The sequence below is a fragment of the Patagioenas fasciata genome, chromosome Z (assembly GCF_037038585.1).
Source record: "Patagioenas fasciata isolate bPatFas1 chromosome Z, bPatFas1.hap1, whole genome shotgun sequence".
Lineage (NCBI taxonomy): Eukaryota > Metazoa > Chordata > Aves > Columbiformes > Columbidae > Patagioenas > Patagioenas fasciata.
In genome coordinates, this window is record NC_092560.1 from 20,342,286 (window position 1) to 20,365,919 (window position 23,634).

Below are 23,634 nucleotides of genomic sequence, written 5' to 3' on the forward strand. Positions count from 1 at the left end.
TGGAAATGTGTCCTGTTGTCTGACTCAATTCTTTCTGGGCCGCCATGTTGCCACAGGACTTGCTTTTCAAGGCCCAGGATAGCTTTCCAGGCAGTGGCATGGGGCATGGTGTATGTTTCCAGCCATCTGGTGGTTGCTTCCACCATTGGAAGCACATAGTGCTTGCCTTGGGGGGGAGGGGGGTGGGATTGTAATATAGTAAATCTGCCAGGCCTCCCTGTATTTATATTTTAGCCATTGCCCGCCAAACTGTACAGATTTTAACTGTTAGCCTTGTTTGATTGCAGTGCATGTCACCCATTCAGAAATAACCTGTGCAATAACATTTGTAGTTAAGTCTACCCCTCAATCATGAGCCCATCTATATGTTCCATCTCTTCCTTGGTGACCTGAGGTATCATGTGCCCACTGAATTGGAAATAATTTACCTTTGCCAATCCAAATCTACATGGCTGTCCTTTCTCTGCCTTGCTGGAGGCAGGGCCCCTCTAGTAGGCATCGACAAATGGATTTGTGTTATTCAGTTCTTTTAAGTACGAATTAGAAGTTTCTACAAGAGGATCAGAAGCCCTTCTACCCGACGTGGGGAACTGCCCACTAGAAACTAGAGTGTCATTTTTCCTGGCAGAATCCTCTCTTTTGATTGTTTTTCCTTGCAACTCACATACCCATGCCTCTAGGGTCAACGTAGGTTTTCCATCCCACTTCCTCAGGTCTTCTCCATGGTCCCTCAGGAAAAAACACAGAGTACCCTGTTTGATATACTTTCTTGTCTGTACTGGTGGGCAGCACAAAGTTATCCTTGCATTACTGGAACTCTCTGGACCGTTTCTCAGCTAGCATATCTGACAGTTTCTCCACAGCTGAGATGCAGGCCTGTAGAGAGGAAGAGAGACTTCTTCATGTTGCCAGAGTTGGCCAGCCAATTCATTCACAGTTTGTCCCTCACCTTTTCTCCAGGACATTATTACCAATCAGTTGGCACACAATGATGGTGTACTCTGCAGAAACTTCCAGCACATGGGTTGTCTACACTGGACTTACCTGGATCTGTGGGTGGTAGCTCACTAGTCGGATCACTATAAATCACCTATAAAATCTTCCTTAAAAAACCTTTCCATCACACCTAACAGAAGTTGCCTCCAGAGGCTGAGAGCTTGTGTCTTTTTCCCGATCAATTTGTCAATGCCTCCTTCCCTAGATAGGGACTCCAGCTGCTTGGTTGCCCTACCCTCTAATTCCAAACTACTGGCCCTGTTATCCCAGCAGCAGAGCAGCTGGGCAACAGTTGTGTTGCTGGGATGGCAGCTGAAATCTTTTTGCATATCTCACACCTCACTTGGGGATTGGGATTGTCTCTGGTTCTACCTCTTCCTTCTGTTCTTGTTATCGTATCATCCTTCACTAAGCAAACTGATTTTTTTGGTGTATTTCTTCTTCCATATAGGGGTGACTAATACAGACATGGGTAATTTTTTTGGTTCAGCTGGAGTGCCTGATGGTCTGTTTTCCCTCTATTCCCTCTGGGGATGCTGCATAATGTTGAGCAGTTGTTGAAGTTTAACTCCAGCTAGCAACCTAAATCATGGTAGCTGCTTGGTGACCCCTCCTTCCCCTCCCAATAGGAAGAGAATCAGAAGGACGGGGAATAACTCATGGATTGAGATAAAAGAGTTTAATAAAATAACAAAATAAAACTAAGATACTACTACTACTAATATAAATGAAAGGGAAATAAAACATAAAAGATACTCAGTGCAATTCCTCATGAACTTAGTCTGTGCTGAGCAACCAGCCTGGGAAGAGAGAGAGCACCCTGGTCCTGAACAGCCGATCGTGGGGTGAGAGAGAGAAAGACCGAAAAAGCAGAAAAGCTCAGACGCCAACTGCAAAACATTGGAGTAGCAAAAGGCCAGACTGAAGGAGCTCATGAACAGAACTCAGCCTGAACAGAGCTGAACTGAAATGGGTTTCCCCAGCTGAAAAACCCCACTCACGTTAAAGATGAAGCATGACCCTGATGGTATGGAATATTCTCATTGGTCAGCCTGGGTGTCAGTCAAGGTCCATCTCATCCATGCCTCCTTTGTAGCTTCCTCACACGTGCAGACAGAAAGCCCAGAAAGACCTCGGTCCCCCAGACCACAGCTAAGATAACAGTGAGTTCGTACATTTTGTTCATTCCAACTAAAAAAAAATGGAAAGTTACTTGAAGAAAACCATTAATTCTGTCCTGAGGTGCTGTCTTGTTGTTCTCAAGCTAAATCCAAACAGTGACCATGCTAGCTATGAAAAAGAAGAGTTTCTAACTGCATGAAGAAAATTAATTCTATTTTGGTCAAAGCAGCACAGCAGTGTTTGGTAGACACTGACTGGAGCCCAGCACAATGTGTTAAGTTGTACCTCTTTGGAATAGCTACAGCATTTGCCTTTGAAGTACTCTATCACTTCTTTGGGTTCCTGTAGTTGTTCAGGAATTAATATCCAAACCTTTGGAGGTGGGAAGCTCTCTAGATACGTACCTGTATTCTCTCACATGCCATGCCACTTATGACCATCCAGCCTCAGGGTAGATCTTTGGGTGATACTCTTAAAAGATGTTTTTATAACCCTATGCATGACCTGAGACACATTGAGGAGATATAGCAATAAAATCATGCTAGTTTGAACATCCCCAGGATGTTCAAAATTCTCAAAAACTGTTGCACCTGGCCTGAAGGAGAAAGGGGAGGTGAAAAAACGGGGGTAAGTTTTCCCCATAGATTGAGTGTGATTAGCAATAAATTCAGAGAGATGGTGTCCAAGGTGTGGACATGACAACAATGCAGTGTATGAATACCAGCTTAGCTGTGTGCCCAGTGACTTTATCATATCATAAGTTGATACTACACAGGACAGCAATGTGATGATCCTGGTCCTTCTTGTAGAGGTGATAAATGGCACAGCAGGGAATACCTAGTGTGTGTAAGAGTTTAGATAACATAGCCGTGTGGGCAAACAAAGCAGCATTGTGAACAGTGACTATTTTACTGTAATAAATGTGTCTAACAAATTTGGTTTAACAAGCTCTTGCCTGATCTTTTGTTTTCCCAACCCTTCTTGCCCCATGTTGGCTCCCAGAAAGCACTGTCGTGGTTTAACCCTGGTTTGCAACTAGAACCATGTGTTGCTCACTCACCCCTCCCCTGCCCTGGTGGGGTGGGGAGGCGAAGTTAGAAAACAAAAGGAAAAACTCATTAATTGGGGTGAAGACAGTTTAACAGAACAGCAAAATGGAAAAGCTAAACAATAACAATGAATGAATATACGAAGGCAGCGATACAGGATGCAATCACTCACTGTGCAGCAACACCGATGTGCAGCCCCCTCCTGAGTAGCGATCCCTGTGGCAGCAGTCACAAGCACTGGCCCCATTGCCACTGATCCCAGAAGAGCAAAAACCTGGACTGCACTTTACACACAAAACATGATTACACTGCCTGTCATGGAGCAAACAAAGAGTACCCCAGACAGCAGTGACTTCCCTCAGCAGCAAGAGTTCCTTTTCTGGCCAGCTCCGCAGTTTCATACAAATCATACCCTCAGATGTATTGAATATCCCTTTGGCTAGTTTGCGTCAGCTGTCCCGTTGTGTCCCCTCCCAGCTTCCTGTGAAAATTAACCTTATACCAGCTGACCCAACACACTTTCATTCTGAATAAACCTGTTATTGACATCTAAGCATTTCAGATTTTTTGCAAAGTTGGTTTAATAGCAAATACTTACTGATGAACAAGTTTTACAGGGCAAAATTAGAAGCTGTGGAATCCAAATAATTAATGAAACAGCAATGTAAAATATTTTTGTTTGCCATAAAATAACTGCTTTTGCAGACAGTTCAGTCAAATATCGTCTTGGCAACATAAGTGATGTGGAAGCGGGATGAGGGTAAAATTAACCATATTCTGTTCTTTACAATCCAGGACCATTTGTATGGCACAAGTGATTTAAGGAATTTCTTTCTTACTCACTTCTCACTGCTTTTCCAGTTTATGGAGAATAATTTTCAGTCAGCAAACTAAAATTTTTCAGCAGTAGATTAGACACCTTGCTACATTGGCTATTGTTGCTTCCAGTTCTAAAATGCTTTTTAAAATTATTTTTTCAAGTGTTCCACTGTAACAGTGTGTAAGGCAGCCTAGATGAAAACTAGCAGGTTTTGCCTCATCATCCACATCAGGAACACTGAAATATGGAATTGAAGGTGGGAAGGCTAGATGAGGCTACTGAACAGATCTGCTCTCATGAGAGGGAAGAATTTGAATTCTCCAGCTTCAGAAAGAGCACAGATTTGTTGCAGTCTGGTGTTTGTCAGATGGATCTTCCAGTCCTGTTTTCTTTCTTCTTCACAGTGACTTTTATTTTATTTGGTCAGTTATGTTAACTCAAACATAAGCAAGATTCTTACCTGCTTATGCACTAGGATCACATCTCTTGAAGTGATGCCATTCTGTTAACAACGAAGTGTCGTCTGGGCTGAGCTGAATTTTCTGTGATGGTTAGACAGTTGTTAGGGAAGTTCCTTTTCCTTAGGTTTTCTGCAGCAGAGAGTCAGGCATGGATTCCAGAAATTCTTCCAAAATAAGTAATTTATTTGCACAGTGCAGCATTGAGCAGCTTGCCCTGGATGCCTTCTGAAGAGGGACTCTCAGTGGAAAAAAACTAGGACAATTATACCCCCTCAGTCCAAGCCCACAGCCCCCGGTCATCACTCAGGACCAACTGCAAAATTAGAGTCTGGGGTTTCTCTGTTCTTCATTGGATCTTAATTTTTGTCTGGTGGGCTGTCAATTAAAGTTCTGACCTTCAGTTGCTATTTTGCACCTGCAGCTGGAGAAAATAAGATCTTGGTAACAGCCAACACATTCTCCTGTTAAACACTATTCTGTTCCTTTACTGATCTCCAGGGATGCAGCTCCCCTTATCTTCCAGCCTGAAGGCTCTGGGGAATTCTTTACTTAGCAAAGCAGAAAGTTCAAAGGTTCACAGCTTGCTGAAGTTATGCTAAGCAACCTTACTTATGCTAAGCAAACTCTCTATAAGCAGTTTCTAAACAAGTGCTAGAAGGAACAGTATATCCAATAATTCAGTAAGCTAAGACAGTCTGTTCCCTAACACCAATCATGGAAGGTTATACTTGATGAGAGACCAGTTCTGAACTAGAATGGGTGAAATGTCACTAGCTGTGAAATACTAACTTTGCCAGAATTGGTTTGAGTTGTAGGGAGGCTAGTGACTTTCAAGTTGCTCATGCCTTGGCTGCATACAAGCAAATCAGGAGGGTGAACTCTCTGTCTCTGAATGCTCTACTCTAACTTCTTACTTTCAGTTAGTGTCTGAAAATACCCTCTGCTTGTGTCTCTGAAACCTCCCATTGTGTCTTTACCTCTTCTAATGAATGAAAAAAATTAACTGAAGCTGATAGAAGTTTGCTAAATGTTTATTGCTAATCCAGGTAACTGGGAGTAGGAAAGTCATTCAATAGTGGTATCTTATCCATCTTATCCACTGGAAAATACAGAAGTACCTAGTGCTTATTGGTTATGTGTCAGAAGAATTAGGTCTAGAAAGGTGTAACAAGTGTCTTGCCAACTTCATAGGCATAATAAATAAAGTTCCTTTTGATTTTAATGGGAGTTTATATAATTTCTGTGAAATTATTGAATAATGACACTGAAGTTTTTGTAAAAACTTTAATGAGCTTGATGCAAAGGTCTTGCAAGACTCAGGGGCGTGTCTTTTGCGAGAATAATTAATGTAATTGAATAGTCTTTCTCATGGCTGGAGAGGAAAACTTTACAGTGTCTTCCCTTGTGTAGTGTCTGTTTTGAGAAGAATGGTTGTGTATTCCCTCTACCTTCTCAGCCTCCTTAGTCGTCTTCACATTCTTCTCAAATCACTCCACCTACAGTATGAAAAGGAAGATGTATCCAGCCAAGGTGGGTATGTTTGTATTTGGCTTTCAGTTCAGAATTGCTTGGCCATCAGTTTTGTACAATGAAATTGATCAAGAATAGCAACATAGGCAATCACTGCAGGGATTTGTTTGTTTTGTTTTTCCTGGTGCAACTCACAAACAAAATAAGCCTACAAGACACTCCTTTGGATTTGGGTTGTCTGAGGAACTGTGTGAGAGACAGACAGGAAAGATGGTCAACTAACTTGAAGAAAAAAGCTTTATTGCAGCAATGAAGTTCTATGCTGCTTCCCTATTCTTCTGCCTCTTAGAAGTGCTCTTTGTGCAAAAACAGCTGTAGGTCAAACTAACAAATGCAGGTCAAATAGCAGGAAAGCGCCAGTGTAAACAGTAAGGGAAGCTAGCTTGGTATTCAGCCAACTTTAACTGAAACTGTACTCTTGCTTTTATGTACAAAATGTTGGATATGAATCTGAACATGAATAACTGTTGACAGCAACCATTTGCACGTCAATTAAAGTGAAGTATATTGTGATCATTTACTTGCTGAGTGTGTAACTGAATCTGCTTATTCCCATGTGTCAGTCATGAGGGAGAGGTGTCATTTAAAACAGCACAAGCTCAGCCAGTTGTGTTCAGAACAAGTGAGACTTGATCTTGGTGTCCTGAAGTATCACTGCCTTATGCCTTGTCTTCAGAAGCGGGTTCAGAAAAACCTTCATTGCTGAATGTAGTTCCATCAGCTGATGTCCGTTCTCGGTCCTGCCCTGGTTTATACTCTGTGGCTGATACGCTATTTGAGAATTGTCTGGCTTGTGTGCAGCTGAAGGCAGAGTAGGAATTGTCCACTTTTAAAAACATGTTGATTACTTGCATGTGATTATGGCAGGTGCTTTCATTACAAACATCTCTGTAAAAAATGGAGGGTGGATCTTTTAAGGCTCTTTTTTGTATGTCGCCTGATAATTTTGGGGTGACCAGCTGTGTTGGAAGGCCACTGCTTTCCAGATTGTAATAGAGAAACCTTTGTTCTTGTAGGTACCTGCATTTAATTTTTGAGCAAAGAAATACTAAAGTTTGTTTGGATTGCTAACTGTTCAGCAACTCTTCAGCTAACCAAATTTCTAGTAAAGCTTGGTTGTACCGAGTCATGTTTTCTTTTTGGGGTCTTTTTGTTTCCTTTTTTTTTTTCTTTTTGGTGTTAAATCGTGATCAAGTCACCCGCATTAGTAAAGATAATGAATGTGGCATACTGTTCTACATGAATGAGGTTGAATAAGTCTGATCTTTGTTTTCTGACAGCTGAGGTTCTTCAACTGCAGTGGAAAACATCTAGCAAAACACAGCTCCTCCAAAATAGCCACCAATCAGTCCTTTCAGCTCTCTGGAAAAACACTGATATTTTATGCAAATATTCTTGAGAACAATTTTTTAAAGGCAGATGAGTTGTATTTATAGTCCAAACCAATAGGTTTGAAATAATAAATCAGCACAAAAATATGTGTATTCTTTTCCTTTAGAGAACTTAGCTCATTCTTGAGCTTTCATGTAAAATTTGGTTGTATGGAGTAGAACAGAACTTGTGCATTTCAACTCACTTCTTTCTGGCTCAAGGCTATTCCTGTCTCTTGGAAGGGGAAATAGTTTTCCTCTTTTGTAACAGCTAGGTTGTCTCCTTCCCCTTTGAACTGCGTGGTTTTCACATCTTTCTGTTCCTAGGCCATGAATTGTTGATACCGGGATCTGATATCACAGTGGCAAATAAAACTGGTGTAGGTGACAGAGAAGAAGAACTGGGAATGTCTTCTTCTCTCTCCACTCCACCACTCTGCCTAGCCAACAATGAAATGCCTTTTCTCTAATATGTTTGGGTTAATTTGACACTAAACATTTTAAGATGTAGTTTAATTCCCAGGTTACTTTTCTGCTAGTTTGTGAAGTGGACTGCTCTTTTCTGTAAGAAATTACTACTCCAAGTCTGATGAAGTGGTAACTAAGAAGTTGCGATTTTTGAGCTCTTTATAGTGCGGAGTACTCAGTCCTGAATAAGGATTAGGAAGTGGGAATCATCTGTATATTTGAAATTAGAAGAAACCTGAGTTTTGTTTGTCCCATAAAAATACTAATTCTTTACATCAATACTTTATGATTAGCTCACGATAACTGACACATTAGCTTCAGGGTCCTCCTGTAGTGCTGGGAATTACTTTGTCTCTTAACATCTGGAAAAATATACAGTCCTAGGTAATTTCCTTAGCTGAATGTATTTATTTTTAACTGAGCAGTATTACAAGCTGGACTTCCGCAACTTTAAACCAGTGAGCTTGCACTGTTGTTCATCTCCATCATTCTTTTTTGTGAAGCAGTCGTTTCTGATATTTGAAGCTTCAGTGGAATGGTTTTGGGGGAGGAGTAGATGTTCGTTAAAGCAACAGGGTCAAATCCATGTAATCTGTGAAGAAGGCGTTTTACATTACAGGGAGAAAGAGGATACTTTTGCTTGGAAAGAGCACTATTCAGAAACTCCTTAAAAAGGAATCTATGCATGCATTATTGTTATCAATCTGTGGAAGGGATTCTAACAGTAAAATTTGATAGCGTAAAAGCATCTTGGGCTCAAGTCATAGCCTATGAATAGTTTGAAAAAATTCTTGTCAGAGTCTTGTCAGAACTACAGATAATTACTCCTTGTGCAACAAAAGCAGTGAGTTTCATGAAACTTGGCTAGATCGAACCTAGCAATTTGTGCTTAGCTGAACTGTAGTGTCGTGTGCTTTTCAGACTCTTAATTTGGAGACATGAAAGACAGTGTCCGTCGTTGTTCTCACTGGTGTGCTCCAGTAGTTACTGCTCTGCCTGAAGAAGGTGATTTGACACAGCAGAAAAAAAAGGCATGGTGAAAACTAATATTTAAAAGAAACAAAAGAGGTTTTGCCTGATACTGATTTTATTTCTCTGAGTTTGTTTGTATGAGCTAGAGATAGTGAGTACTTCTGCTGTCCTGCATTTGGTTAACCAGAAAAAAATTCAATTTTAACTCTTACAGTAAGTCATATGTTCTACCTCTTAAGCAATTTTCTTGGGATCTCTTCTGTTATCTTATATATTTATTAACGTTCAAGAAGGCTGAACTATAGGAAAGTACAAAGTTTTACAGTTTTCATCATCTTGGTGCTAGATGCTTAAATTTTCTGTTTTCTGTTGTTTGCAGACTAATTTAAGGATTGCATTAAGAACAGGAATTCATCTTGAATTTCTTGTCAAAACGACCTTTCAGTCTTTCTTAGGAGTGTTGCTTTCTATAATACAAGCTTACCCTGTGTGTATGATTTCTTTGGTTTTTGCATGTGCATCTTCCCATGTGAGACTGACTTACTCAATGTTCCAAATCACTTAAAGGGAGTGTATTTTTGTTATTCTGATTTGTATTCCACTAATTCTTTATGTCTGAACATTTCATTAGCATTATGTTTGTTTCGAGAGTATTGATTTAAAACTGTATTGAACAGAAAGAAACCTTGGAGAAATTACGTTAGAAGCATTTTAGTTACAGCCTTTCACTGATTGCTACTTATCCTGTTGTTTACTTAGCTAATTATTAAAACAATGTATGTTTTATCGAGTATCTTTTAAAAACTAGAGCAGCATAGAATGTGAAAAAGTCTTGTCAGGTCTGAAGCTTGACATAAAAAATAGCAAACTTAAGACAATAATTTACTACAAGTCACAGGATATAGTCTGAAAGTTGCTTAAAGTTAAATGACTTAGGATGAATGTAAAAGAGAGTTTACTTTTGGTGCTACCATTTCTGTAATAATCAAGGCAAGCAGTTGTTTCCACTTTTTACCAGTGTGTTAGAACAAAAGTGCCCTTACTGGCAAACGCCCTGTGGTAGTTTAAGGGTCTCATTTGCACATTGTTTTTCATGAGGCTTTATAGGTGAACTGTAGTCAGCTGAAAATGGTTTCTGTACAGGAAGTACAGGAACTCGTCAGTTTTTCTGCATTGATATACTGTGTCCATTTATGTCTCTGTCTGGCTTTCTTGGATTTGCAACACGAGTGTCTCAAAGTTGTGTTAACTTGATTATTTTCAAACCTGTGCGCATCTTGAAAATGATGCATCAAAAAGATGTGAAATAGTACAATGATCAACTACAAGAAAAATGAAGATCATGTAATTCAAGAAAAATCATTTTGAAACAACTTTACTTGTTGAAATCTTGTGCCAGTTTTTTCCCACATCTGTGGAAAAGTCTGAATCATTTTTTTTCCATGCCATCTAGTGGCAGTTTTATTTACATTCATGTTTTTTAAATTCTTGGATTGACGTGTTCTCCGGAAAAGGTGCAATAACACATTAAAAATCTGTGGATCGCAGCATTAGCCAGCATTATGTGCTTACAGATGTGGTTGTTAAACTGTTTTTCTTGGTATTAACTTGATATTTTTTTTCTGAGTAGAATACCTGAAATAAAAAGCTGCATTGCCCTTTATGTGAATTTAACTGCAGCTTGTGTTTCCTGAAGATTTCTGCTGAGTGTGTGTAGCCGATAAAACAAGGACATACTGGAGCAGGACCTTTGGGACTTGCTGTAGGATGGACCCGGGTCAGGCGAAGGAAGTTAATGAAGGACTGCATTAACCTCAGGCTCTGTCATCTCTCTCCAGCCATGTAAATAAAGCAAATGGTATTCCTCCACTACTGCTGGTAGAACAAAGAGGTCACAAACATAGCTGATTTATTTGCACACAGCTTTAGACTTGAAGGAGCTTGTGTGCAGTCTGTCATCAGTGCTGAGTAAAACTATTTAGTTTGAATTAAGAAATCCGCTTTGCTGTGGACTAAAATGAAAAAGCACCTCTGGAAATTGATTATGGGCTTCCAGCTGTTGTCGGCTGAAAATGCAGCATTGGGTTGAGCATTTGAAGATGGAAACTTTACCAGCCTTTAGTCGAATGCGCAAGAATGGGTCTGTGTTTTGGGGCTGCTTCATTACCCTGAGGAATGGATAAACTTTATCAATCGCTTGATTTTTTTTTTTTTTTTAATTCACATAATTCATATTATATGCATACCTATACAGCTGTGTGTATTATATACAGCTTGAAAGTCTTCTAGATGTTTTGTATTTTTTGTAACACTTCACTTTTAATTTTCTTCTCTTCTTGAACAGGCTGAATTTACAAGTAAATTTTAATTGACTACTGAAGAAAAGTGAATATGTTCTGAGTACCTCTGAAGCATTTTGTATCTTAGTGGGAACATGATGAATCGAACTTGTTCTGGGTACTTCAGTTGCAGTCTTTTCCTTTACACTTGAAGATGATATAACTCTTTTTGCTTTAGTAGGCATGGAATGGAGTAGAAAATGGCTAGGCTTCTCTTTTAGTGCCTTGAACTTTCTTCTATATATAGAAAATCTGTGAGTCTGTAAAGCCAACTACAAACTTGTGTGAGACAGTTAAGGAAATGAGAACAAGATGTCAAGTTGAATGCCTTCTAATACCTGTTTTGCATGCAGTGCAAATGGGCAGACTTGGAGAACTTAATAAAAACTAGGGTTTTTTGTTTGTTTGTTTTTTAGCATTGAGAAAATCACCTTCAGCAATGTTGTTTTTAGCTTCATTGAGTGGTGCAGGCCTTTGAGATCCCGTGATTTTCCCCCATGCTTTGGTATGTGGGAAAGAATACCCAGGTTGTACTTTATCTTCTAAATGTTTAGATGTGCATTTGACCAGTGTGAATAGCAGGGAGCAAAATTCAGAAGGAACCAGGCAGTGGAGGCCGTTATTTAGGCAGAGTACACATTGTCTCTCCCTTTCTTCTTGGATGTATCTGCTGCTTGAAAGAGAAGGCAAGAGGCTCACGACACAGGTATTTTTACGTCTTGGTGTAAACTTCTGATTGTTACTGTTCTTTAGAAGTACTTGACAGTTAAAAGTACCTTGAATTTTGCTCATCAAGTTTGTTCTCATAGGAAAACTGGAGGTGTGCTCAAAAAGCTGTCAGTGTATTTTGTTTATTTTTTTTGCTGAATTTCTCCTCTTGTTTTTAGAATTGGCTCAAGGAGGCAAACAGGCTTCAGAGAATCACTTTATTACAAGACTGATGACTTAAGTCTATTTGAGGAGTAACTGAGTAAGGTAGCAGTCCTTGGCTTGGAAAAGGGATTATTTGGGTTTAACAAAGGTTTTCAAAATCCTAAGTGCCAAGGAAAGAGCAAGTAGGGATTGATTCTTCACCATCTTTCGATTCAAAAGCTAGGAACTGTTAAATAAAGGTAGCAGGAGCCAGGTTCCAGTAGAAATTATTACTTTGTACAAAATGGGTGGCAGACTTGTGAAATGACTCACTGACATTATGACTGCATGAATAAAAAGAAGTCCACATGGTATCAGGGGAAGGCTAGACTGATACGTTGAACAGAGGTCTACTGAAAACCACCAGATGAACAAACCACATCAAAGCCTGGAATTCCCCGAGTTTCCAAAAGCTGGAAAGTGTGGGGTGGCGAGAAAGATGTATCAGGGAGGGCGGTTTGCCTTGTTGTCTCTGCTACATACTTCTACAGATCAATTTTGGAAACCGGATACAGAAATAGACGAGCCTTGAGCTGAACCATTCTGACCGTTTTATGTTTATGCGTCTCTTCCTCTATTTGAATTTGAAATTTGAACCTAGGTGGAAAGAGGTTTAAATCTGGGTGGAAAGATGTCTGGATCAAGCTGTTCACACAACTGCTACTAATGTGTTAGCTGGCTGTATATGCATGCTATCTGCAATGCATTCTGGACTTAGTATGTGTACTCTGGCCAAACTGCATATCAGCTGTAGGCTTAGAACACTTCATTTTAATATTTTTTTTTAATGTGTAGATATGCTAGTCTGCTAGTGCATCCTGGTTATATCAGATGTGCCGCACAACTCCTGAGGCATTAGTCTGTATTATATTCTGTGATTTACAGGTGGAAGCTTGGGAGTCTGAAAAAGGAGAGGTCTTTGGTTTAACGTAACTGTAGTCTGATGCACTAGGCCCGTAGGAAATGTATATGTGTTTGAGTAATGATTCTCACTGAAAGCATAGCAAAAAGCCAGTAGACTCTGAATATTCCAATTCTTACTGTATGTTGCAGAAGTGCTATCTAGTAATGGCAGCTTTCTTCTGTGTTACCAAACGAGTCTCAAAACCCATGCACATTTGATTAAAACTTTTTTTTTTTTAAATTTTGCAGGAAAATTTTGAAGATGCCTTTGAAAACATCCCTGTGTAAGTAGATTTTTTTTTTAAAGTGTATGTTTTTAATAAAACTGTATATATTTTTTATAAAGTCTCTGCCATTATTCTAACTTTTACAATATACAAGTTTTGAAGTTGCTGTAATAGCCTGTTGTGTGTTTTGTTTTGTTGTGTTTTATACATTTTTATTCTTTCTTCCTCTTTGGGAAAAAAACTTGGAGCTCCATTTTAGCGGTTTAGATCTACATTTTGTCCAAATTGAATGACCTGGTTGCAGTCAACTGGCAGAAGATATTAGGTGTACACCATTCTTCCAAACTATTATGATTTTTTCAGTTTAACTTCTTAGAAATCTTTATTCCAGTGTTGTACTATGAATGGAAAATGGGGTTTGGAGTGTATCTGTATCATAGGCCTATAAAAGCTTCTGATAGGGAGGAGTCTTTGTTACTTTCATGCAGTGTTACTGGCCTTGAGTAGCTTTCATCAAATATTTTCAGGTAGTGAGATTGCTCCGAGCTTTGGTTAGCCAACTTTATGAAAGGTCTGTAGATTCTTAACCATCCTGGGTAGCAGAGAAAAACGGAAATTTCTTACCAAGAAAGCTTTGCAAGATTCTGAAAACTTACAACATAATCTTCTTGTTATAATTAAATACTTCGATTATTAATGGCTGTAGTAAGTTTTGAATATTTCTGTCAGTACTTTCTTCTGGATTCCCTGTGTGCACTGCAGCTGACAAAAGAATGCGCCATGAGCACTGAACCAATGGAGCTTCATTTCATAGAGATTATTGTCTTATGAACCTACACCTTCCCCCTCCAGATGACTGAAGCTTTCCCTCCACAGGTCCTGATGCCCTCCTTACCTTTCATTTCCCCCAGCTGCACCTGTGTCCTCCTTACTACTGATGGTCCACAGGTAGCTTGATTTTTCAGCAGGCCAGCAAGACGGGAAATTGAGTATTATACCCTAGTCTTTCCCTCAGTAGGTACCCATTCAGGTATTTCTGCACAATCCAGATATTGATTTTAATTCTCTCGTGAGACCACTGCTTCTCTGTCAAACTTGGCTGAGTGAAACTGGCCAATAGGTTAAAGTATTAAGAGTGTAGAGACATGAGTGGACAGTCAGCATGATTGTGTGTGCCGTTTCCTTTGAAAATGAGATACACAGAGAAGCTGTTCTGTTTGTATTTGAGCAGTGAGTGTAGGTTAATCTCAGCGGGAATACTTGCTGCAGATGACTTGCTCTATGTTCATCAATTATCTGCTCTGCAGTTATGGAAATTGCATACGTGTGTGTTCTTTTGTATCTGGGCAGGACTCTTCGCTTGATTAGACTCTCTGCTTTCTCAAATACTTCAGAAACCTGCCTAAGGAACTAAAAAAACCTTGGGACTTTGTGTGGAAGCTTTCAATATTGTCTTCCTTGAAACTCTTTGGCTGCAGTTTTCGAGTGATGCTGGTAGTTTGCCTGAGGGGAAGCCTTTCCCAAGTCTCATGAGACACTGGTTATTCTTGAAGTTTCTCTGTCTAGAATTAATGGTAGTTTTTTTCTATTGATCAGACAGTAGTGTGAATTTGGAAACATAACTATATTGAAACAATGAATTACTAGAGGTTCAACCTTTTTGGAAAGCTGTATCTGGGTGGGTTTTTTTTGTTGTTTGTTTGTTTTTGTTTTGTTTGTTTGTTTTTTAATGTTACTGTTGATAGCATTAATCTTAACATTTTGCTATGTATCCATGTTCCAATCTCTTTTATCTTGTATAAGAAAGTGATGTTGTTACAGCTCTCTGATGGTATATCTGACATTAGTTTGAGTGTCTTACTGCAGTTTGGTTATACTCCATTGAATTTAGGTAAAATGGGCCTTTTTTATGGAGAGTTGTGACTGCCGAGGCTGTCGATGTTTACGTGTGAGATCACAGCTGGTTCAAATTCTGTTGGATCAACTTGTTTAGAGAATTCGGAAAGAATGTGTGGGAACCATGTCTTCATAGTACTTCACACACCACTGTGTAATTTTTCATGTGAAATGTGTATAGAGTAACACTGCTCTGTATACTGCTCCAGTAAATGCCAGCAAACGATTTTGCCAATCTAACTTGGCTTTAACTAGCTTTATTCCCTAAATATGATTGCTTAATTGTGGATACAAGGTTGCGCAGCTTAGATGTTAAAAGGGCAGTGAGTTATCCTAAGAGGGTAAAATCCTTCCCTAAATCTCTAGAGCTGGCTGTTGTATCTGAGGACAGGTCCAGGAGGAAATCAGTCTTTGCTCCGATTGTCTAAATGGATTAGATTCTTTACCTAAACTCTTTTTTGATCTTCTGCTCGTGGTGACTACTGTAGTTATACACAACAACTCCAAAATGGTTTTTGTAATGACCCCAAAATACTTGTTTTGTGAAAATGTTGGGGGACCGTTAGATGGACTTACACCTGTAAATGCAGATCTCTACTCAGTGGTGCTAAAGCCAAAGATGGGCTCTTACAGTAGGTCAGTCTGCCATTTTGCTTAAAACAAGCAGTAGTATTTTACCTGGTAGCTTCTCTGCCAAAGAGAGTTACCAAGTTTTCAAAGTGCTGGCTTGGCAATAATTTTTGATATAGCATCTTCGACCTTACAAAGAGGATAGGTGGGATACATGTGAAAGGAAATTTGCCATTATATGGTTGTGTTAAGTAAGAACTGGTTAACTCAGATCAGCATATTCTGTTGTAAAAGGAACCAAGTAACTGGAGACAAATGTTTCTGTTTGTTTTGGAAATTCAAGCCTCTGCCAAGAAGTTTTGTGGTGGCAAGGTACTTCTTACCAAATTTTTCCCCGTGTTTCCACTGGAGTGCCTGCTTACATGTAAGTTTTGGGCAAATCTGTTTCACAAAGTAACCTAATGCTGTTACCTGCCAAGCATCTATATGTTCAAAATCATACATGAATGGAACTGATTTATGTGTCTTTTGTTCTTTTATTCTTGCTAAAAATACTTCCTGAATCTTATTGTGGAAAAACTATGAATTTTAGTTCTGATCTTGCTAAACAAGATGATTCTCAACTTCTATGACTTTTTTTGATATATATTTCTGCTACGTTAATTTTTCCCAGAATTATTCAGCAGTTATTCTTGTGGAATGCAGAGATCCATGTTTTCTGTTGCCAGAGTATAATTTCGTAAATTATCTCTTCTTTGGTTTTACAAGAAGAGGACTCAAAAGGGTCTAAGTTCTTGACAGCTTTTAACCATCACCATATTATGGCTAGCATCTACTGACTTTGTCACTGCTGTTTTGATTTCTGTAGGTATTTTATCCTCTGAAGTTCTCAATTTGTTAAGAACTCGTATGAAATTATAATTTTACTGGATTTGCTCCTATCTCACTTACTGCTCCTTATGATGTCATCTCTATGTGACAGGAAGAAGTTACCATCAAGTTGTTGTGCTTTTCCATGTTACTGGTTAGCATACTGGTTTTTGTTTGAGGTAGAGACGAGATGGTGTTTTCAATTACCAACCTGTAATCGGAGGCTTACGCAAATGAATAACGTTTAGAGTGACTGTATTGTGGACGCTGCCTGGGCTTGTTCATGGAGGGTGCTCCGTAGTTGTCTTTGGTCTGCCGGACTGCTGCAAACACTTCATATACAGAGGAAGACTTTGTGTTGTGGTATTTGTGTAGTAATTTCTGACACCAGACCCTGAGTTTTGGCATCAGTGGAAAGATAGTAAGATCTCATTTAAACACGTTTAAAAAACTACATAGTGAAAAGGTGAGAGCTAGAATTCTGTAGAAATGAGACAAATTATTTTTGATGAATAATACAATTCTTAGAATTGTCTTGATTTCAGCAGAAAGAGATGTATTTCATTGCTATATTATCATTCCTCTTTTGCATTTCCTTTTCCTACCCAAAGCTGGATACTGTTAATCCTTGATCCTACCAAAGCAGCTCTGTGTGGTATTACTGGGGTGATAGATTAACACCCATAAGTGTTTAAGGAAGTTAGAGCAGGTTATCCCTGTAATCTCAGAAGTGTAGTTAAGATTTCAGTTATACCTGCACATGTGTGTGATTTGTCAGTGAAGGAAACTGAACAGCTGAGGAAATGGCCTTAAATTCAAATTCAGGGAATCAAAAACTTTTGACAACAGTGCTTGTCTCTGTAAATTTGAACTCAAATTCTGATATCATCCTAACATGGTGAGAAACAGCTATGACAATTTAAATGATCAAGGTTTTATTTTGTTATGTTTGTTCCCCAAGGTCCAGGGGAAAAAAAGTCCAGTAAGGGAGATTTTTGCATCCAGAAAATATAACAGGGTGTTTCAGTAAGATGGACCCAATTTCAAAGCAATATGGCTTTTGATACTGCATTATTGCTTTGTAATTGGATCCATCTTTTTGAAACACCCTGTATTTTCATAGCTACATAAATATGACACAGTAGCCATTTTATATTGCCAGTCTGAAGATTTGGAGCAGCAGTAGTCAAGACACCAACCAGCTTAATCTCACTAATCCTTCTCTACCCCAAACAGTTCTTGGACTATAAATTGTTTAAGTTTGAGGGGGTTTGAGTCGGCAATAATTATGTATCTTCCATTATTCATTGCAACTACACCTTTTGCCTCTGATGTCAGATTTCACTGCGTGTTTGTATTTGACCAGAAGTCTTCAGGCCACATTGTGCACGTTCTTATATTGGTGTCTTCTGTTGACTTTGAAATTTGCAATTCTACCTGTGTCCGTATCTTCTTGGAAAGCAAGTGGTGGAAAAAACACAGCAGGAGGCGAGGGGTAGACAACCAAACAAAGCAGCTCAGGGACATTCTGCACAGAACTGCCCCAAACTTTGCATCTCTTCCACACCATACCTTCCCTGAAAGGCTGGGGCACAGAAATGTAGCACAGATGGTTTTTCTGTGATCCAGTGTTGGCCAGTGTGATCTAGTTTGTGTTAATTGAGCTTAAATGTTTAGGTTACTGCTAGTGACTTGCTCATCCATGGAACACAAATTAACACCATGGCAGGGAACTCAGATAATATTTTTGCGTGTGGGTTCCTGGAGACTTCTGGTGTCTGTTAATTATCACGGTAGAATCTCAATGTTGTGCTGGAATGCGTGATCCACTGATCACATCTGTGTTTTGTTTCTTTAAATTTCTTTCAGGAAATTAATGTTTATCCTGTACTTTAAAAACAACTGCATAATGCTATTTGAGGTCATGCAACTCAAGTATTACCTTCTCTGAATAACTTCAGAGACTTTGAAAGGGATGTAGACTTTTAATTTGGTGGTGCAATCTTTATGTCATTAGTGCTTTAGATAAGAAAATGAAAAGTTGAGCTCTAACTCATAGATGAAAAAAATAAAAACTTGCAGGCTGTGATTTGTGCAAATATTGAGAAGGAGGATTGTTTATAGGGAAAAAGGATTGAAAAACGGGTTTGCCACATACTTTATTTTAGACTATCAAAAACCCAAAACCTCTCTGGTCTTATTATATTTTGGTTGTTTCTTTTGTTTTGGCATGTTCCTCCCTTCTCTCCCTGATGACTGAAAACTGTCTCAGAGAATTTTGGGAAACAATCTGAGTGGAAGGTGGTTTGAGTGTGCGTTAGTCAGTTTTTCTTTAAGAAGGTCCAGGGGAAGTCTTTTGAATGTGTTATTTGCAGACAGAAATCCTGCTTTTGTCAGTTTTATGGAAATGTGCTGCTGACTCTTGAAGTACTTTCTGAGGCCTCAGGTGTGGGCTGTCTGCAACTTATGCTGAGTTAAGGACAGAACCTTGTATGTTTTATGTGTGAACTGAGTCAGTTTTTATCTGGCTGCTCAACCTTGATTCGAAACAGGTTTACCTTTTATACACTATCAAGGGGAGAGAAATTCTGGATTATCCCTGCCCCCAAAGCATTAATACAGTAAGTGACAATAAACACTGCTTCCAAGTCATGTGGCAGAGAAGTCAGATGTCTCTGAAATCCTTGGTCTTTAGGGCTATTAGGGAGAATTTCAGGAAGAACGGGAAAAACATTGTGATTCTAATGGTGCTGTTGTCCGTGAGTTATAGCTGTCCATCTCATCTCTGTCCTGGAAAGCCTGTCTTACCTGATCATAGCCCTTGGTTTCCTCAGGTGTTTTAGGAAATACTATGTAACTCTTTCCTCGCATGTTGCATTCTCACTTGTATTTTCAAAACAGATTGCAGCATTACTGCTGTTATTAGTTAGCACCCATCCGAAAAGAGTCAATGCAAATCTGGTTTCCTGCATTGTGTTCTAAAGGCTTACTCTGAGGTGTTTTTTTGAGTAAATCTCAGTTCATGACAGTAAATACAGCTAGGAATGGGTACTATTAACCCAGGTGGTACAGCTTTAAAGAATACTTTTCAAAAGCAATGGTGGAGGGCATAGTTTAATTTTCTGCTGCTTAGCTCCCATGTGCTGAGCTGTCCCATATTTCATCTGGAGAGATTAGACCAAGGGGTTGAAACTATCCCTGTTACAGCTGTTTTGCTTCTGATTCCTACTTTCTCCGATTCCTGCTGATATTTGTGAAGATAACTTTTATACTGGCTGCCTCTCTGTGCTGTTGCTTTATTTTGATCCTGGGACTCTAGCTGTTATAAAAATTCAGGTTTCTAGGGAAGGAGTAGCAAAGGGTTAATAATAATAAAAAAGTTGATTTGTTTGAGTACTGCCACATAGTGAAAATCAAACATGAGCTAGTTTTCTTCAGTGCTGCTTGCTACTAGCTCTTGTATGCTTGATCTATATTTGCTGCAGTTACGTTAGTATACTTTCTCTTTCTGACTGTAACTGTAGCTTTTTTCTTTTTTTGTATGCAGGAAATACTGAAGTAACTCCCTTTTTGCCTTTAAATATGAATCACTTTGTGTTCCTCCTGTCTCCATTTTCTCCTTGCAGTTAGGAGTGATGGATTAGAATTAGGCTGCAGCACAGATTGGGAAAATCTCCCAGCATCCTCTTCCCGCAGAGGCATCAGCTTCCAGCATTGACTGTAGCTGCTGCCACTCTAATTGACATTTCTTTTGAATTCGGCTATGGAGAGTGCCTGTGATGCCAGCTGCTGGCTAGTGAACTTCTATCCGTTTATTATTCCTGCCTGATAACTCATTAAAGAAGCCTCATGGATATTCAGAAATAATCAGTTTTCTCTTTATGCTTTTCTTCTGTGTTTTTTTTTTTTTTTTTGGTGTGTGTATGTGCAGTGATAAGAGAACAGAGTGAGAGAAGCAGCACTTATTTTTGCATAAGGACTGTACTTACATACCTGAAGTTAGCTGAATTAACCCTGTAAGTATATTCTCTCTGCCGACTAGTCCCTGAAATCATGAATGTGGTAGTCAGATTTATGGGGTTTTATCTGTGAAAATTTACTTTGGCGGGTATGTTGCACACTTAAACTACAAATATATTTGTATTTTTTGGATGGATTTCCTTGAAGGGGAGAGAAAAATTATATATTCACGATGGGTTTGTGAAATAATTGTTTTTCCTCTGCACTTTCCAGTGAACAATGCTTTTCGAGAGCAGAAGCTTCTCTGCTGATGTCAGTGCTTAATCAGCTCAGATGCTGTAGGTTATAGAACACTGCAAGGTGTGTACTTTGGATTGCCATTCTTTAAAATGTTTTGATGTATCAGACTTGTAGCTATCTTTTGCATTTGTAGAGTATATCTTCTACTCTTGGTAGCTGTGCTGATTTAACCATTTAAGATTATGTAATTTTTTACTTAATATAAATATTTCATGCAATACAGTTCTGTGCTTTCTAAATGCTAAATGTTAAATATAATACAGTGTACTTTTAGACATTTTAGTAACTTAAGGTCTACAACGTTAGCTATAAGTTCACTGTGTAATAAATTCCAGTAAATTGGTTTGAAGTTTAGTAAGAATGTCTTGCTAGGATCACACTGTCCTAATTGTCTCTTTGAATTTGAGCCAATACTTGTGTGACGCAGTGTTAGTGCCATAAACATCTGGCCTGATCTGATGTCCTACTTGCTGCGTGGTTTATTTCTTGTTTTTTCCATAAGTGGAATTTTTATTCATTTTGTATAAAACTGACAGTAAGGTATCACTTTTGTTTATATATGCTCCCTCTTTCAGGAGGATCTTTTTCAACCTATTTTCTTATCAGCATGTCTTATTTAGACCTGCTTTCTGAGAGAAACAGTGAAGATATTACATTTTATTTTGGTGGCTATCAATACCTGCGTATTATACATTAAGTTTTGGCCGTGTCACTCTCTGGTGTCTTCAAGTGCTTGTTTTTACATACAGTATTGCCTGTATTGACATCAGCTGGAGTATTAGATATAAACTATTAGTCTGATAAGGGGTCTTCAAAGGCAGTAAATTCTCAGTTTACTCGCAAAGATGTCATGATAAAACATACATCTAAAAACACTGTTGAACCACTGAGTTCTATTAATAAATCTGATAGCAGCCTTTTGTAGTGCTGCGCATTTCCTTTAGTGTCCAACAAAACAGTGTAAAGCAGATTCTTCTGCCTGCAAGCTGACATGGATATTGCTTTGTTTTTTTCTTGCCCCTCTGTCAAACTGTGGTCAGTTCTAGATACTTGTGATCTGATTGTTTGGTAACAGTTTTTAGAATTACATATATTTTACAATGCTGTGTCAGACCCATGCTGGAGTAGCTTGATGTGCTTGAGCAGGATTATTCCACAATCGTTTTATTGATCAGATGAACTGTATGTGCATATTCAGGTGGGTAAAGAGAACCCAGCTCACATGTCTTGCTCCCACAATATGGCTGATTCATTATGGAAAATTTGTGTCTTGCTTACTGTGCATGTGCAGTGCAATTTGCTGTTGAACTTAAAGAACTTCGTGTCAGATGAAGTTGCTGATGTTTCTTTTCCCCCCTCAAGTTGTAAAAACACAAGGCTTGCAACAAATGAATTATTGGCTTATTGAATCTGATCCATGATCAGACCAAAAGTAAAACATTTGTGACTGTTCATGTCTCTTTCCTTAAAAAACAAAAACCAAACCAAACCAAAACAAAAACAGCGGCTAGAAATGTCGTCTGTCTTTTTATGTTTTCAGAGGGGTTGATGGTGATCTTGGCTATGGTGGGTGCTGGTCAGCCAGTACAATGGGCTTAGTCTTGGCACTGTTCCTGTGACACCTGAGACTCAAAAGATGATCAACTTTGCCTTGGTTTTCTTCCTTTGTGCTTATTCAGTTGCTTTATTGTGTCTGTAGAATAATAATAATGTGTGAAGATGCAGCAAAAACTATTTTCTTGTGGTGTTCAGATGCTGCACTGGTATAGATAAGCAAGTTCCGTATTGTCAGTAAGAAGGACCATCAGGAAAATTCCTAATCTCATCACCTCTCTGTGCACCCTCACTTAGGGACATAAAGTAAGTGTTTGGAAGCAAAACCTTTTGATCACTTTCTTGTGTTACGTTACCAGATTCTCATGACGCAGCATTGTAGGCGCTGGGCTGCTCTCTAACTAGAACAAAGACAGTCCTGTGCGTGCACCCAAAGTTATAGATCACAAATAAGACTCAAATGCAGAATGTAAAGCAAAGAGACATTATTGGTCTCCTGCCAGGTGGTGGCCCAACATTTAGAGTTTAAGGTCGGATGAGATTTTTAAGAAGGAATTTTTGCTTGTATGTAGAGATTTAGGTGTGTTTCAGGGGTTTTAATGCATTTAATTCATAAGACAGTACTACAAATATTTCTACTGCTGAGAGCTGTAATAATTCCTAAAATTTAGAAAAGCTAAATTAGAACTTTCTTTTCTAAAGAGGAAGAGAGGGCAGACCCCCCTCCTAAAATGCCAGCAGCTTCCTGCACCCCCTCCCTTGCCTTTTCAGGGGTCTGTGGAGAGCTGTCAGTTTGAACTTTTTTGGACAACACTAAGGTAGGGATAAAAACTGTAAAGTCATTCTCAGCTTGTTTTCATGCATATTATTTTAATAAATGTTGTTTTTCAACAGGGACAACTGTCTCTTTTTTTCCTCAATTACCTTTTCCCTTCTTACTGTCTCTGTTTTTTGGAGCACTGCAACTTGTCTCATGCAACTGTTCCTTTTGAAAAACACAGTTTTTGATGCTTTCTCTGTATTATATATAAAAATGTATAATATCAGCTAGCTACTGTTTCTTCTTTTTGCTCTGCATCAGCTTTTCTGCCATAGCTGTAAGAAGAGGTAGAAGAAAGAATTTAATTAAAAAAACCACACAAACAAACACAAACCCAACAATAAACAAAACCCCGAAAAACAACTACACCCCTCCCCCCCCACCCGTACTATTAAATAATATGGCCTAGTGATGAGATTGCTTTATCATGCAAAGGATAGTAAAGGTAGATCCCTTGGTATTGTGGCGACAATCCAGGGGTTCCCTGATGCAGAC

The 23,634-nt window shown here is 38.9% G+C and overlaps 1 protein-coding gene across 5 annotated transcripts in view; it reads left to right on the forward strand.

The window, feature by feature from the left end:
- Window positions 1-23,634, forward strand: part of TTC39B (tetratricopeptide repeat domain 39B) — a 74,945-nt gene that overhangs the window by 12,808 nt on the left and 38,503 nt on the right. For 2 of the 5 annotated variants that reach the window (XM_065861562.2, XM_065861564.2), the window contains exon 2: window positions 13,192-13,226. The exons of 1 other annotated variant lie outside the window; for it this stretch is intronic. In XM_065861562.2, coding sequence (XP_065717634.1) covers window positions 13,192-13,226 — 35 coding nt within the window. Of the gene's footprint in view, window positions 1-13,191; window positions 13,227-20,426; window positions 20,522-20,738; window positions 20,826-23,634 lie in introns of those variants that run through there. 2 more of the 5 variants (XM_071801965.1, XM_071801964.1) reach the window with 2 other exon arrangements.